General features: G+C 36.4%; 1 protein-coding gene across 1 annotated transcript in view; it reads left to right on the top strand.

Moving 5' to 3' along the window:
- The window catches only part of SCAPER (S-phase cyclin A associated protein in the ER), a 365239-nt gene that overhangs the window by 59639 nt on the left and 290162 nt on the right, over nt 1-15438 (top strand). Inside the window, exon 8 of the mRNA XM_068991091.1 lies at nt 14310-14572. Within this exon, the coding sequence (XP_068847192.1) occupies nt 14310-14572 (263 nt within the window). The remainder of the gene's footprint in view (nt 1-14309; nt 14573-15438) is intronic.

The raw sequence follows: 15438 nt of genomic DNA, 5'->3' as shown, positions 1-15438 counted from the left end.
ACAGATGTATTATAGTTTTGTTTAAAGCAGTATTTATGAGTGTGACCCATTTGGTTGAAGTGAAATGGTTGATCTTAATTATGACTAAACTGAAAAATAATATTGTTAATGTACCAGGGAATTTTGTTTTTGACCACTTTAGTTTTCCATTTCGGGGTTTTGATGCACTGTTGTGCGCTGTGAGCAAGCTCCAGGAGTTGGTGATGGACAGGGAAGCCTGATTGTGCTGCAGTTCCTGGGGTTGCAGAGTTAGACCTGAGCAACTGAACTGTGCACTGAATTATGGTGTATAACTTAAGTTTAATTTATAACTGCAGTAGCTATAATACTTGAGTTTTTAATAATATGCTATAAAATTGATTTCTGTTAAAGATGACAAAGTGAGCACAAACAGTTACCTTACTCTTTCCCCAAACTCAACTGAAATGATATGGAAGGACTTAAAGAAACAGAGACAGGAGAAGAGATGATATGAGCAAAATTTGAAAAGTTGGAAAGTAGAAAGACCAGTAGTGACATTTGAGTAAGCTAGCTGAATCCTCAGCTCTGAGAGTAGGCACAACTGTCAGTGTCAAGCAATCCAATTTGCTCCACATAACTTCCCAAAGATCAAAAATTGGTGTGAGCAGGTATCTTTGGAAGTGAGAGTATAGATAGAGGTTATAAGTTAAGAAGAAAATCTTGAATCTTCCTCAATTCTTCATTACTCTGAATAGTAGGATGAGAGTAGATGTATCTCACTCACCCTGCAAAATATTGGAGGTTCATTCTCTTGAGAAGGTACAAAAGATAGTATTTGACCTGAGGGATACCAGCTACATTGAAAGATGGGAGTATTATATTGAAAATAAAGACATTAAGTGAAAGACTATTCATAATGTTAAGATGCCTCAATCTTTCTTCCTCTTCAAACCCTCTCCTCCTACTGAACTGTGAGGTTTCCAGATCAAGAGAACCCACACCTGAGTAACTCATCCAGATCTGGTATAGATCACGAGATACCGGTCTTTGAGGGCAATTCTGTAATTGGATGAATGTCTGGTAGTCCTGGAAGACTTTGGCAGTTGGAAGCTGGCTGTGAATCGTGGCAGACTGTTGTGACAGTGGGTCTGGGCAGTTTCTCTCACCCACGTGCATGCATGCCACTCCCACCGTCAAGCAGTAGAGTCTCTTTGTCTCCCCATAAGTCTTTGGTTGGTCCTGTGACTTGATATGATCAATAGAATGTATCTAGAGTGACGTTTAGTAAATTCCCAGCCTAGCTGGTAAAGAGTCCTTGCAGTGTCAGTTTTCTCCTTGTTAGAAGCCAGCTGCCCTGTAAAGAAGCCCACGATAGGCTGGTGAATAATGAAAGACCATATGAAGAGAAAGTGGCCAGGAGAAGAACTATCTCAGTCAGTAACTAGTATCAAAACTTTAGGAATGTGGTGAGGCTATCATGAACTCTCTGATTTCAGTTGAATCACCCTAGCTGACACCATGTGGAGATGAGTAGAGTACCCTCCTATACCTCCCCCACAAAAACTGAACACTCTTCAGATTCCTGACTCAAAGACTTTCATGGAAATAAGGTGATTAGTATTTTAAGATGTTAAGTGTTAGTCTTCTTTTATAAAAATAGTTAATGAGACTATCCCCTATTTGAATAATGTGTTATAGAAAGATAAAGGAAGAAGTCATGAAATAATTAAAGAAACTTTTGTTTAACATGAAGATAATAAGCTTTTAACCATGAAGGCCATCCATTAAATGTCCAATGTAATGGATGAAAGTAGAGTGACATAAAAATTTGTTGGGAAATTTATGAGTAATACAGATGATGAGAGGCTCTAAAATAGAAAAAAATCAGTTTATATACAATTGACCAAGAATCAGAATTGATTCTGAATCAATAAAAAAAAATCAGCTTTTGCAGAATTATTAGAAGCTACAAGAAAATTGAACAATGTCTTCAAAATTCTGGAGGAAGATAATTTCAAAGCTAAAATCCCATGTCCAGCCAAATTATCCATTATATGTGAGAGTAGATTAAAGACATTTTCAAACATGCAAGGTCCTAACATTTTTTTTTAACTTCATTGACACTGTTGCTACTAGAGGGAAGCCAGCACAGAGAAGAGGCAAAGGTAATGATTCTGTGGTGGTGATCCCAGGATGTTTGCTGTGTGCATGTCTAGGGAGCAACCAATCCAGACTTTTTCATGGTCACAGTGCTCTGTAAGAGAGGAATCCAGAAAGATAAGTGAAATTCTTAAAGCAGCTAATGTGGTTGCACATGTTAGAAGAGATTTAAAATTTTAAGAGAGTTAGTATTGAATTAATTCTGAGTCAGTAGAAAATACTGAGGTTAAATCATGGAGAGAAAAGAAATAGAATGCAGAGAAGAGCAAAAGAGGCACACATGTAAGTGGAGTCTGTGAAGGGATGGAGTGAATGGGGCAAAAGCAACATTTGAGGAGGTAATAATCACTGAAGATTTTCCCAAACTGCAAAAGACATAAAGTCTTATATTCAAGAAACACTGTAAACCTCCAAGTAGGAAAAATACAAAATAAATCTCATCTAGATGAAATATACTAAAAATACTAAAAAAAAAATACTAGAAAATCTTTGCAAATAATCAGAGTTTTAGAAAAAGACTTTACAAAGGAGCAACAGTAAACTCATAGCAGATAAAAGCCAGATGAAAGTGGAATGAGATCTTTAAGGTGCTGAAAGAAAATAACTGGCAAGATAGAATTCTACATCCAGCAAAATAACCTTCAAAATGAAGGTGAAATAAAGGTGATTCTCGATAAATAAAAAATGAAAGAATTTGTAATTAGCAGACATACTAAAAGAAATGCTGCAGAGTTCTTCAGGTGGAACATAAATAATCCCAGATAGAAACCCAGAAATACATGAAGGAATGAAGAACACTGGAAGGAGTAAACATGTAGATAACATTAAATGTGTATTGACTGTATGGAACAATGTCTTGTGGAGCTTGACATGTATGTAGAATGAAAATTTATAACAATAATTCAAAAGATAGGAGCAGAAAAATGGAGTTTACATTATCTAGTATTATCTAGCATTATCTAGCATTATCTAGGAAGTTACAAAATAATTTGTATTAGATATAAGTCAAGGATGTGTTACGAACTCAAGAAAAAAAAAGAAGAATAAAAGAATGTTCAACTAATAATCCTTTTGATTAATCCAAAAGAAAACCAGAGAAGAGGAAAAAAGAAACACGAAACAGATAAGACAAGTAAAAAACAAATTGTAGTGTATTAGAAGTAAATGCAATTGTATCCGTCCCTACGTTAAATGTAAATGGTCTAAATACTAAATTTTAAAAACAAAAATTATAAAGCTGTATTAAAAATAAACCTGTATTCTACTTACAAGAGATATACCTTCAATATGAAGACATGGAAAAGTCAAAAGAAAAAGAGAAAGATGAAAGATACTCTATACATATCCTATTCAAATCAAAACTAGTATTTTTAGAATAACCAGACAAAATGGAGTAGACAGGAAGCATTTTAAAGAGAGATTTTTTTTTTTCAGTACTAAAGGGTCATCTCATCAGAAAGATAAAGTAATTCTAAGTTGCTTTAGACATACACATATATATACATATTTTTAAAACATAAAGCAAAACCAGGCAGGACTGAAAGGAAAAATTGAAAAAAGTCTACATTTATACCGGGAGATTTTAACATAAGTATCTCAACTGATAGTACATATAGTTAAAGATCAGTAAATTTAAAAATCCAAACAACTTGATTAGTTAGCTTTATGTAATTGATACGTCTGACAAATAATGCTTTCTCTTTTCCATTCCGATGCTTCAGTCTGGAAACTTTTTATTGATATGTATTTTAGTTATTGCACTAATCCTCTGTTGTGTATGTCTAATCCATATTTTCTTGAATATATTAATAACAGCTATTTAGAAATTTTGTGTCTGAGAAGTAAAATGTCTGAACTATCCATAGATTTATTACTTTGAAAAACATTTTTGGGGAATTTTCAGTTTTTTGTTGTTCATTTATTATTCAGTTATTTTATTAGTATGCCACATATTTAATTGAATGTTTAACATTGTGTATTAAAGGTTACAAGGGCTTTTTCTAAAAATGTATTTTTTTTTATGGTGATAAGAGAACAAACAGAGCACCTTAATCCTGTCAGGGTTTGCCTTGAGGTTTTATTAAAGTTGATATGTTTTAGTTTTTTCTTGTTCCTTTTGGGGTCTTAACTGAAAACCTGGGGTGTTTGCCAACACCACTTCATTCCTGAATTCCAGCTTTTGTTTCCTCAGCACTGTACAGTTGCTACAATATCTGCTTAGCTCATTAGCACCCCAGCTGCTGTTTTCTTCTGGATTTCTTGGAGTCTTGCCTTGTATATGCAAAGCTTAGCAATTGTCAGACTTCTTAAGGGAAGATTGAATGCAGATTTCTTTTGGCTTTCTCTTCTTCAGTTCCCTGCTCTCCATGATTATTTTTCCTTGAAGTCCCAGTTGCTTTAGATTCAATGAACTCAGTATCTGTCTGAGCTAGATAGGACTGGTGGTTTCTACAAGGAGTCACTTTGCCTGCACTGTGAATTCCAGCAGTCTTCAGGGAAAATTCTAGGGTGAATGTGGATCTCATATTGTTGCCTCTATTCTCAGGAATTGTAATTCCTCAAATCTTGCCTATATTGGTTGCTTTCCAGTGCCTTTAAACAATTCATTTATATATTTTGTCTAGCTCTTGTAGTTGTGTTTGACAGGAAGATTAATTTTAATACAGGCTACTTACTTTCTTACAGCTGTAACTGTAAATTGAAATACATATTCAAGCACACATGGAACATTTACCAAAATTGACATGCTGAGCCATTAAACGTTTCAACAGCTGTTAGATGATTGAACTCATTCTGTCTGAACACAGTGGAATGAAGTTAGAAATTAATTATAAAAAGATAGCTGTGCAATTCTCAAATTTTTATAGCTTTGGAATATATTTCTGAAAAGTCCACAAGTCAGGGAAGAAGTCATGATAAAAATTAGAAAATGTCAGTTGAAAGAAAATGAACATTTAAAAATCTTTGGGTCTGGTTAAAGCTATGCTTTGAGGAAAATTTCTAGCCTCAATTATACCAACTACAAAGAAGGAAAACCTATAATCCACATTTTGTCCATCTCAAGAAATTAGAAAAGAACAAGTTAGACCCAAGGAACATGGAAATAAAAGGTTTATAGGTGAGAACACAGAGAAATTAACAAAGCCAAAATGTAATTATTCAGATAGACTAATAAAATTAACAGATTTCTAGTAATAGCAAGAAAGAAAGGAGACAAGGCCTAGTACCAGGAATTAAACAAGGGCATTGATAGAGATCCCACAAATATTAAAATTATGACCAATATTATACACTAAATTTAGAAACTTAGAAGAAATTGATAACTTGAAAAATGTAACAAAAATTGCATAGCAAGAATTAGAAAAACTTGAAGGAACTTTTAAGTATAAAAGAGAATGTGGGTTAATAGTGAAACATTTTTTCATAAAGAAAATTCCAGGTCACGATGGCTTCACTTGTGAAGTCTTCCAAAGATTTTAGGTAAAGATAGCTTCAATCTTAAAGAAACTCTTCCTCAGAATAAGAGAGAGATCATTTTATAACCTTAATATCAAAACCTAAAAGGATATTACAATAAAGCAACATTTTATCTTGAACACAAACAAAATATTAGTGAATTAAATGTAGTGCTAAATAAAAATGATAACAGCAGTTAGGTTAGGATTATCTCAATGCTTTTTAAATTATTGGTTTTATTGACTTGAATTTAATACTACTTTATTAATGACATTTGTGAAAATTCTGGAGTGTAAAAACAGTGGTGTGAAATATAGTTTTGAGCTTTGGGCACATCTCTGAAATTATTTTAAGTATTTAGAAGTTCTCTGATAGTATAAATAATGATTTACTGTTTTTAAGAAGTATCCTTATTTATGGGAATGATTTTTCAATACAGTTTTTACTGAAGTTTTCATTAAAAATGTAATTTGTCCACAACTAATTTCATAGTGTTTAATAGACCTATGTTATAGTTTCTATTTTGATATACTCTTCTTTTTTATTTTATTTATTTATTTATTTATTTTTTACTTTATTTTACTTTATAATACTGTTTTGTTTTGCCATACATTGACATGACTCCACCACGGTGTACATGCGTTCCCAAACATGAACCCCCCTCCCACCTCCCTCCCCATAACATCTCTCTGGGTCATCACCGTGCACCAGCCCCAAGCATGCTGTATCCTGTGTCGGACATAGACTGGCGATTCGATTCTTACATGATAGTATACATGTTACAATGCGATTCTCCCAAATCATCCCACCCTCTCCCTCTCCCTCTGAGTCCAAAAGTCCGTTATACACATCTGTGTCTTTTTTGCTGTCTCGCATACAGAGTCGTCATTGCCATCTTTCTAAATTCCATATATATTTGTTAGTGTATTGGTGTTTTTCTTTCTGGCTTACTTCACTCTGTATAATCGGCTCCAGTTTCATCCATCTCATCAGAACTGATTCAAATGTATTCTTTTTAATGGCTGAGTAATACTCCATTGTGTATATGTACCACAGCTTTCTTATCCATTCATCTGCTGATGGACATCTAGGTTGTTTCCATGTCCTGGCTATTATAAACAGTGCTGTGATGAACATTGGGGTACATGTGTCTCTTTCAATTCTGGTTTCCTCGGTGTGTATGCCCAGCAGTGGGATTGCTGGGTCATAAGGTAGTTCTATTTGCAACTTTTTAAGGAATCTCCACACTGTTCTCCAAAGTGGCTGTACTAGTTTGCATTCCCACCAACAGTGTAGGAGGGTTCCCTTTTCTCCACACCCTCTCCAGCATTTATTGCTTGCAGATTTTTGGATCGCAGCCATTCTGACTGGTGTGAAGTGGTACCTCATTGTGGTTTTGATTTGCATTTCTCTAATAATGAGTGATGTTGAGCATCTTTTCATGTGTTTGTTAGCCATCCGTATGTCTTCTTTGGAGAAATGTCTATTTAGTTCTTTGGCCCATTTTTTGATTGGGTCGTTTATTTTTCTGGAGTTGAGCTGCAGGAGTTGCTTGTATATTTTTGAGATTAGTTGTTTGTCAGTTGCTTCATTTGCTATTATTTTCTCCCATTCCGAAGGCTGTCTTTTCACCTTGCTTATAGTTTCCTTTGTTGTGCAGAAGCTTTTAATTTTAATTAGATCCCATTTGTTTATTTTTGCTTTTATTTCCAGAATTCTGGGAGGTGGATCATAGAGGATCCTGCTGTGATATATGTCGGAGAGTGTTTTGCCTATGTTCTCCTCTAGGAGTTTTATAGTTTCTGGTCTTAAGTTTAGATCTTTAATCCATTTTGAGTTTATTTTCGTGTGTGGTGTTAGAAAGTGATCTAGTTTCATTCTTTTACAAGTGGTTGACCAGTTTTCCCAGCACCACTTGTTAAAGAGATTGTCTTTACTCCATTGTATATTCTTGCCTCCTTTGTCAAAGATAAGGTGTCCATATGTGTGTGGATTTATGTCTGGGCTTTCTGTTTTGTTCCATTGATCTATATTTCTGTCTTTGTGCCAGTACCATACTGCCTTGATGACTGTGGCTTTGTAGTAGAGCCTGAAGTCAGGCAAGTTGATTCCTCCAGTTCCATTCTTCTTTCTCAAGATTGCTTTGGCTATTCGAGGTTTTTTGTATTTCCATACAAATCTTGAAATTATTTGTTCTAGTTCTGTGAAAAATATGGCTGGTAGCTTGATAGGGATTGCATTGAATCTGTAGATTGCTTTGGGTAGTATACTCATTTTCACTATATTGATTCTTCCGATCCATGAACATGGTATATTTCTCCATCTATTAGTGTCCTCTTTGATTTCTTTCATCAGTGTTTTATAGTTCACTATATATAGGTCTTTAGTTTCTTTAGGTAGATATATTCCTAAGTATTTTATTCTTTTTGCTGCAATGGTGAATGAAATTGTTTTCTTAATTTCTCTATTTTTTTCATTATTAGTGTATAAGAATGCAAGGGATTTCTGTGTGTTGATTTTGCTGGTTATATTAATGATGTTGTTATATTTAAAAAATTCTATCTTTTAAAGACATATACTGGGTTTCCCTGGTGGCTCAGTGGTAAAAGTTGTGCCTGCCAAAGTAGGAGACACAGGTTTTGATCCTTGATGGGGAAGTTCCACATGCTGCAGAGCAGCTAAGCCTCTGTGTCATGACTGTTGAGCCTGTGATCCAGAGCCCATGCGCCTCAACTATTGAAGCCACATACGCCCTTCTCTTGTGCTCCACAAGGGAAGCCACTGCAATGAGAAGCCCGTGCACCACAACTGAAGAGTAGCTGCTCACCACAACTAGAGAAAAGCCCGCACAGCACAGAGCCAGCAAAGCCAGAAAGAAAAAAATCTGATGTTTTAAAAAAGTGTATTTAAGAAAAAAAAGGACACATACTGAATATTTCCAGGAGAAGTGATGTTTCTAGGATTTGTTTTAAAATATTACAGGGCTTCCCTGGTGGCTCTGTGGTAAAAAAAATCTGCCTTTCAAAGGAAGAGACACAGGTTTGATCCCTGATTTGGGATGGGCCCATATGCTGTGGAGCAACTAAGCCTGTGAGCCACAACTACGGAGCCTGTGCCCTAGAGCCTGGAAGCCACAGCTGCTGAACCCGTGGGCAACAGCTGCTGAGACTGACACCCTACTGCTCATGCTCCACAACAAGGAAAGCCACACCAGTGAGAAACCCAGGTACCTCAACTAGAGAGCACCCCTGCTCTCTGCAACTGGAGAAAAGCCTTCACAGCAACGAAGACCTAGAACTGCCAAAAATAAATAAAATTTAAAAAAATATTTCAGAAAAAACAATAGGGAAGAAGAAATGAAATAAGAGCAGCAGGATGTTGATAATTATTGAAGCTTAATGATTAGAGTGGGGACTTCATAATACTATTTTCTGTGTACTATATTTGAAAATCTTCATAATAAAATATATAAATATAACAAATAATAGAATAATGAAAAAGTAGTAAAAAGTTTAAGAAAACAACAAAAAATTTAAGCATGCTTTTCCCTTGCAGATTTCAAAATGCAGATTTTTCAAAAAAAGATGACAGGTTCCATCTAGTCCTTATTTTAAAGTATAATATAAATGTAGTAACATAGCTGCAATATTTAAAAAATAAGATGAGTTAATATACTAGTCACAAGATTGAGCATTTTGTAAGTATTTTTTTCCTTTGAAATAAAATATCTTCCACATAGTGAATCATATAATGGCATGGCCTATTGTTGTTCAGTTCCTCAATCATGTCTGATGCTTTGTGACCCCATGGATTGTAGCATTGCAGGCTTCCCTGTCCTTCACCGTCTCCTGGAGCTTGCTTAGACTCATGTCCATTGAGTTGGTGATGCTATCCAACCATCTCATCCTCTGTCATCCCCTTCTCCTCCTGCCTTCAGTCTTTCCCTACATTGGGGTCTTTTCTAATGAGTCAGCTCTTTGCATCAGGTGGCCAAAGTATTGGAGCTTCAGCTTCAGCATCGGTCCTTCCAGTGAATATTCAGGATTGATTTCCTCTAGGATTGACTAGTTCGATCTCCTTTCAGTCCAAGGGACTCTCAAGAGTCTTCTCCAATACCACAGTTCAAAAAGCATCGATTCCTCAGCATTCAGCTTTGTTTATAATCCAACTCTCACATCCATACATGACTAAAGGAAAAACCATAGCTTTGACTAGATGGACCTTTGTTGGCAAAATAATGTCTCTGCTTTTTAATATGCTGTCTAGGTTGGTCATAACTTTCCTTCCAAGGAGTAAGCCTCTTTTAATTTCATGGCTACAATCACCATCTGAAGTGATTCTGGAGCCCACCAAAATAGTCAGCCACTGTTTCCACTGTTTCCCCATCCATTTGCCATGAAGTGATGGGACTGGATGCCATAATCTTAGTTTTCTGAAGTTGAGCTTTAAGCCAACTTTTTCACTCTCCTCTTTCACATTCATCAAGAGGCTCTTTAGTTCTTCACTTTCTGCCATCAGGGTGGTGTCATCTGCATATCTGAGGTTGACATTTCTCCCTGAAATCTGGATTCCAGCTTGTGCTTCTTCCAGCCCAGCATTTCTCATGATGTACTCTGCATATAAGTTAAATAAGCAGGGTGACAATACAGAACCTTGACGTACTCCTTTTCCTATTTGGAACCAGTCTGTTGTTCCATTTCCAGTTATAACTGTATGCTTTTGTTTTATTATCTAGTATGCCACTCTGAATCTTTGGGTTGAAGAATTTGGTCCATGTTCTTTTTTTTAAAACTTATTTAGTTTCTCTTTAGGGAATTTCCTGGTCATCCTTTAAGGGCTGGTTTGCTAGTGACACATTTGCTTAGTTTTATTTTCATCTGAGAATGCCTTATTTATTCTTCATTCCTGAAGCATAGTTTCACTGATTATAGAATTTGCGATTGACAGTTCTTTCAGTCCTTGAAAGTTGTGCCACTTCCTCTGGGCCTTTAGTGTTTCAGAAGAGAAATTTGCTGCCATTAAAACTGATGTTCTGCTATAGATGATGTATCTTTTCCCTATTGCTTCTTGTCCCCCCACCATGGCTTCTTTTAAGAATTTTTCTATGTTTTTTCTTTTCAGAGCTTTCATTATGATGTGTTTTAGCATCAGTTTCTTTGGATTTCTTAGTTCTTTTAGTTTTGATATCTTTTTAGTTCCTTTAGTTTTATATCTTTCACTAAATTTAGAAAGTTTTTATTCGTTCTTTCTTTAAATACTTTTTAAGTCCTACACTCTCTCCTCTCTTTCTGGGACTCCACTCACACAAATGTTACCTCTTTTGTTGTTGGCATACAGGTCCTTTGTGCTCCATTTAAGACATTCCCTGATACCTTTTCAGCAAAATTGGAGACTAACTTTCACCACTTCCTTGGCTGCTACTGGAGGTAGCTCAGTTCTCTTCTGTACCCCTACTGACACAATGGAGTGCCAGAGTGAAGGGAGGACTGACTCCCGACTTACCTGTGTAAGGTGGAGTGGAATCTTAGCTTTCCGGTGGGTCCTGCTGGCATTATCACAAGGTGAAATGGGATCCATGTGCTGAGTAAATGTGTGTTCTACTACTTTATTCTGTAGCAGTGATGTTGGTGAGGGTGGAAGCTCAGCTTTCTATATGGGACCTGCCAAACCTGGGGGTGGGGAAGATCAGAATATTGACTCATTCTATGTGTCTTTGATGTTGGATGAAGGTAGAAGTTGTGCCCAACATTGGACCCTTACGACAGTGTGGGTAGGGCGGATCAGTGTCTACCAGTTCTGACTCTCACTACCTCGTTAAGTCTCACTGCTGTTCCGTTTCCCACTGACACTAGGGGTGGGGAAAAGTAGAGTGCTGACTAATCCAGTTCCTACTGCCTTGTTTAATGTCATTTGGAGGTAGAAACTCAGCTCACTGTTCAACTTTGCTGACACTGTTTTGGTGAGGGAGTCAGACCATCTATTTCTGCCACATGGGCAATGGAAGTTCAACTCTCTACTTACCCCTATTGAAACCATGAGGTGCAAGTTTTCCACTGATGGTTGGCTGAATAGAAGGAGGTTTGCCAAAATGGTTATTTTCTTAGGTCATCGTTTCCTCTGGCCTTCGGCTTGGCAAAACAAGTTTCGCTGATGCCTGTTTTGTGTGTATCACTTGTTCTTTCTGGGTTGGAGGCCTTTGTACCATCCTGTCATATATAGGAAACAATTAGGAAACACAGAGAACTCATTACTATGCTGCTTTTAACTCCCAGGGTCACAAGGCAGTCCACCTATCATTCTGTCTTTTAAAATCTTCCTGTGCTTATTTTGTGTGTTTTTGCAGAGTTCTTAGTTGTAAGAAGGAGGACCTGGAAATACAAGTCAGTCTACTCCATCTTGGCCAGAACTAGATAGCTTCATATTAATTTTGATATGCTACATTTTAGCCTATAAACTTTTAAAAATTATGGCTATTAACTGTATATGTGTATACCTCAGGTTGTGACACTGAACCATTGTAGTAGAAGATTCATATTTATTTTGGGCTATTTTGCTCTGTGTCTTTGGACATAGGCCCTCATTTTTTTATGTGTATGGTAAAATACTGAACTAGATCGTCGAGTGTTCATTCAATTAACATTCTATAATCTTATGATCATTAAAATAGATTTATTTTTCCTTTTTTTGCTAAGTTAGTGTACTTTTGGTACTAAAGGGAAAAGTACTTGGACTTTGGAGCTAGGCTTATGTTTGGATTCTGAAAGATGGAGAGGCAGTTTTTACATATCCATTAGACCATTGACATCAGAAACAGTTTGCCTGGACTTACATCTTGGCTTTACCTTTTGTCTCAGTTTCCTCATTGGTAATATGGGAATGGTAGTACTGATCTTAGAGAAAGATTAAAAGAGTTATATCTAAGGCACTTATAACAGTGGTAGCACATAGTATACATTCAGTTCAGTTCAGTCGCTCAATCATGTCCAACTCTTTGTGACCTCATGGACTGCAGCACGCCAGGCTTCCCTGTCCATCACCAACTCCTGGAGCTTACTCAAACTCATATCCATTGGGTCAGTGACGCCATCCAACCATCTCATCCTCTGTTGTCCCCTTCTCCTCCCACCTGCAATCTTTCCCAGCATCAAGGTCTTTTCCAATGAGTCAGTTCTTTGCATCAGATGGCCAGAGTTTTGGAGTTTGAGCTTCACTATCAGTCCTTCCAATGAATAGTCAGGACTGATTTCCTTTATGATGAACTGGTTGGATCTCCTTGCAGTCCAAGGGATTCTCAAGAGTCTTCTCCAACACCACAGTTCAAATGCATCAATTCTTCAGTGCTCAGCTTTCTTTATAGTCCAACTCTCATATCCATACATGACTACTGGAAAAACCATAGCTTTGACTGGATGGTTCTTTATTGGCAAAGTAATGTCTCTTCTTTTTAATATGCTATCTAGGTTGGTCATAGCTTTTCTTCCAAGGAGCAAGTGCTTTTTAATTTCATGGCTGCAGTCACCATCTGCAGTGATTTTTTTTTAGCCCAAGAAAATAAAGTCTCTCACTGTTTCCATTGTTTCCCTGTCTATTTGCCATGAAGTGATGGGACCAGATGCCATAATCTTAGTTTTCTGAATGTTGAGTTTTAAATGAACTTTTTCACTCTCCTCTTTCACTTTCATCAAGAGGCTCTTTAGTTATTCACTTTCTGCCATGGAAAACTAACCAAACTGATCACATGGACAACAGCCTTGTTTAACTCAGTGAAACTATGAATCATGCCGTGTAGGGCTACCCAAGATAGACAGGTCACGGTAAAGAGTTCTGATAAAATGTAGTCTACTGGAGAAGTGAATGGCAAACCACTTTAGTATTCTTGCCTTGAGAACCCCATGAACAGCATGAAAAGGCAAAAAGATAGGACAATGAAAGATGAACTCCCCAGGTCGGTAGGTACCCAATATGCTATGGGAGATCAGTGGAGAAATAACTCCAGAAAGAGTGAAGAGACGGAGCCAAAGCAAAAACAGTACCCAGTTGTGGATGTGACTGGTGATGTAAGTTAAGTCCAATGCCATACAGAGCAATATTGCATAGGAACCTGGACTGTTAGGTCCATGAATCAAGGCGAATTGGAAGTGGTCAAACAGGAGATGGCAAGAGTGAACATCGACATTTTAGGAATCAGTGAACTAAAATGGACTGGAATGGGTGAATTTAACTCAGATGACAATTATATCTACTACTGTGGGCAAGAATCCCTTAGAAAAAATGGAGTAGCCATCATAGTCAACAAAAGAGTCTGAAATGCAGTACTTGGATGCAGTCTCAAAATCAGCAGAATGATCTCTCTTTGTTTCTAAGGCAAACCATTCAGTATCACAGTAATCCAAGTCTATGTCCTAACCAGTAATGGTATGCATTATATAAATGTTGCTTTCTGACTGTGGGGCCTTAGGTCAGTCTTAATCTCAGTTTTATCATTTGTAAGATAAGGATAATTATACCTACCCTGTGAGGTCATAGGAATTAGATAACACACACATACACACAGACACACACACACAGACACACACACATGTGAATACACTTTGAATAGTAATCAGTGTCATGTTTATAGCTTAGTTATAGTCAATGGGAATTAGATTGTAGAATATTTTTATTTTATAGGTTTTTGAAAATTTATATCTTCTAAATAATTCTTGATTTATTTTCTTCCCTCAACTGCATAGAACGGAAAGATGCTGAAGGATGGGAAACTGTTCAGAGAGGAAGGCCTGTTCGTTCACGATCAACAGCAGTGATACCAAAAGCTTCATTACCAACAGAAGCATTAAGATCAAAGGATGACAGTGATAAAGAAAATGTACATCTTTTGCCTGACGAAAGCATACAGAAAAGTGAATTTGTTGAAGATGAACCTTCTAATACTATAGAATCTCGGCCCAAGGACCCAGTACACTCATATGATCATCCTCTTGCAGAAAGAACCCAGGTAGTACATTCTGAAAGTCCTTTTACTGCTTTTTATATGGGATATATATATATATATGTAGGAATCTCTTAATATTTCTATTTCATTGTTTTACTTTTATTGTGAAAAATTTCAGACCTATAGAAAAGTTGCAAGAATAGAATAATGGACCCTCTGGTACCCTTTTCCTCGATTCACAGATTTAACATTTTGCCACAGTTTCTTTTCTCTCTTTATTTACGTGTTACATTTGAAAGTAATGTACAAACATCACAGCCATTCACCTTTAAATTCTACAGCATGTATCTCCAAAGAACAGAAAGCTCTTTTCCATAACCACACTATAATAAAAAAATTCAGGGAATTTGACGTTTATATAATATTGTTATCTAAACTTATAGTCTGATTTTCAAAAATTCCAGTTGTCCCAGTAATTTCTTCACAGAAATTTTTTCCCTGATTCACGGTGCAGTTTAGAATCATACATTGTATTTGACTTTGTTTCTTTAATATCTTTGACTAGCATCAGTTACTCACCCTGTCTTTATTTTCCATGACATTCATTTTTTTGAAGAATACATTGCAGATTTTTTTGGTACAATGTTCTTCAGTTTCTTAATTCATTATTCACTTTAGCTTATGCATTTTAGGCAAAAATAAAGCGATTGTCAACCTCACATCTAAAGACATGTCATACCAATTTGCCCATGTTTGTTGACTTTGATTACTTGGTTAAAGTGATGTCCTCCTGCTTCATTTGAGGTGTTATTTAAAGTGATGAAAGTAAAAATCATTTTTCACTTGCTCTACTTTTGTTTTCTACAGCCCAAGTATAGAGTGATTTGCTAATATTTAAAATAATTCCTTAAGATTAATATCCCCAGTCC

Source organism: Capricornis sumatraensis, chromosome 19 (genome assembly GCF_032405125.1).
Source record: "Capricornis sumatraensis isolate serow.1 chromosome 19, serow.2, whole genome shotgun sequence".
In the NCBI taxonomy this organism is placed as follows: Eukaryota; Metazoa; Chordata; class Mammalia; order Artiodactyla; family Bovidae; genus Capricornis; species Capricornis sumatraensis.
The sequence above is the reverse complement of the archived record's forward strand: the minus strand, read 5'-3'. Positions and strand labels throughout refer to the sequence as shown.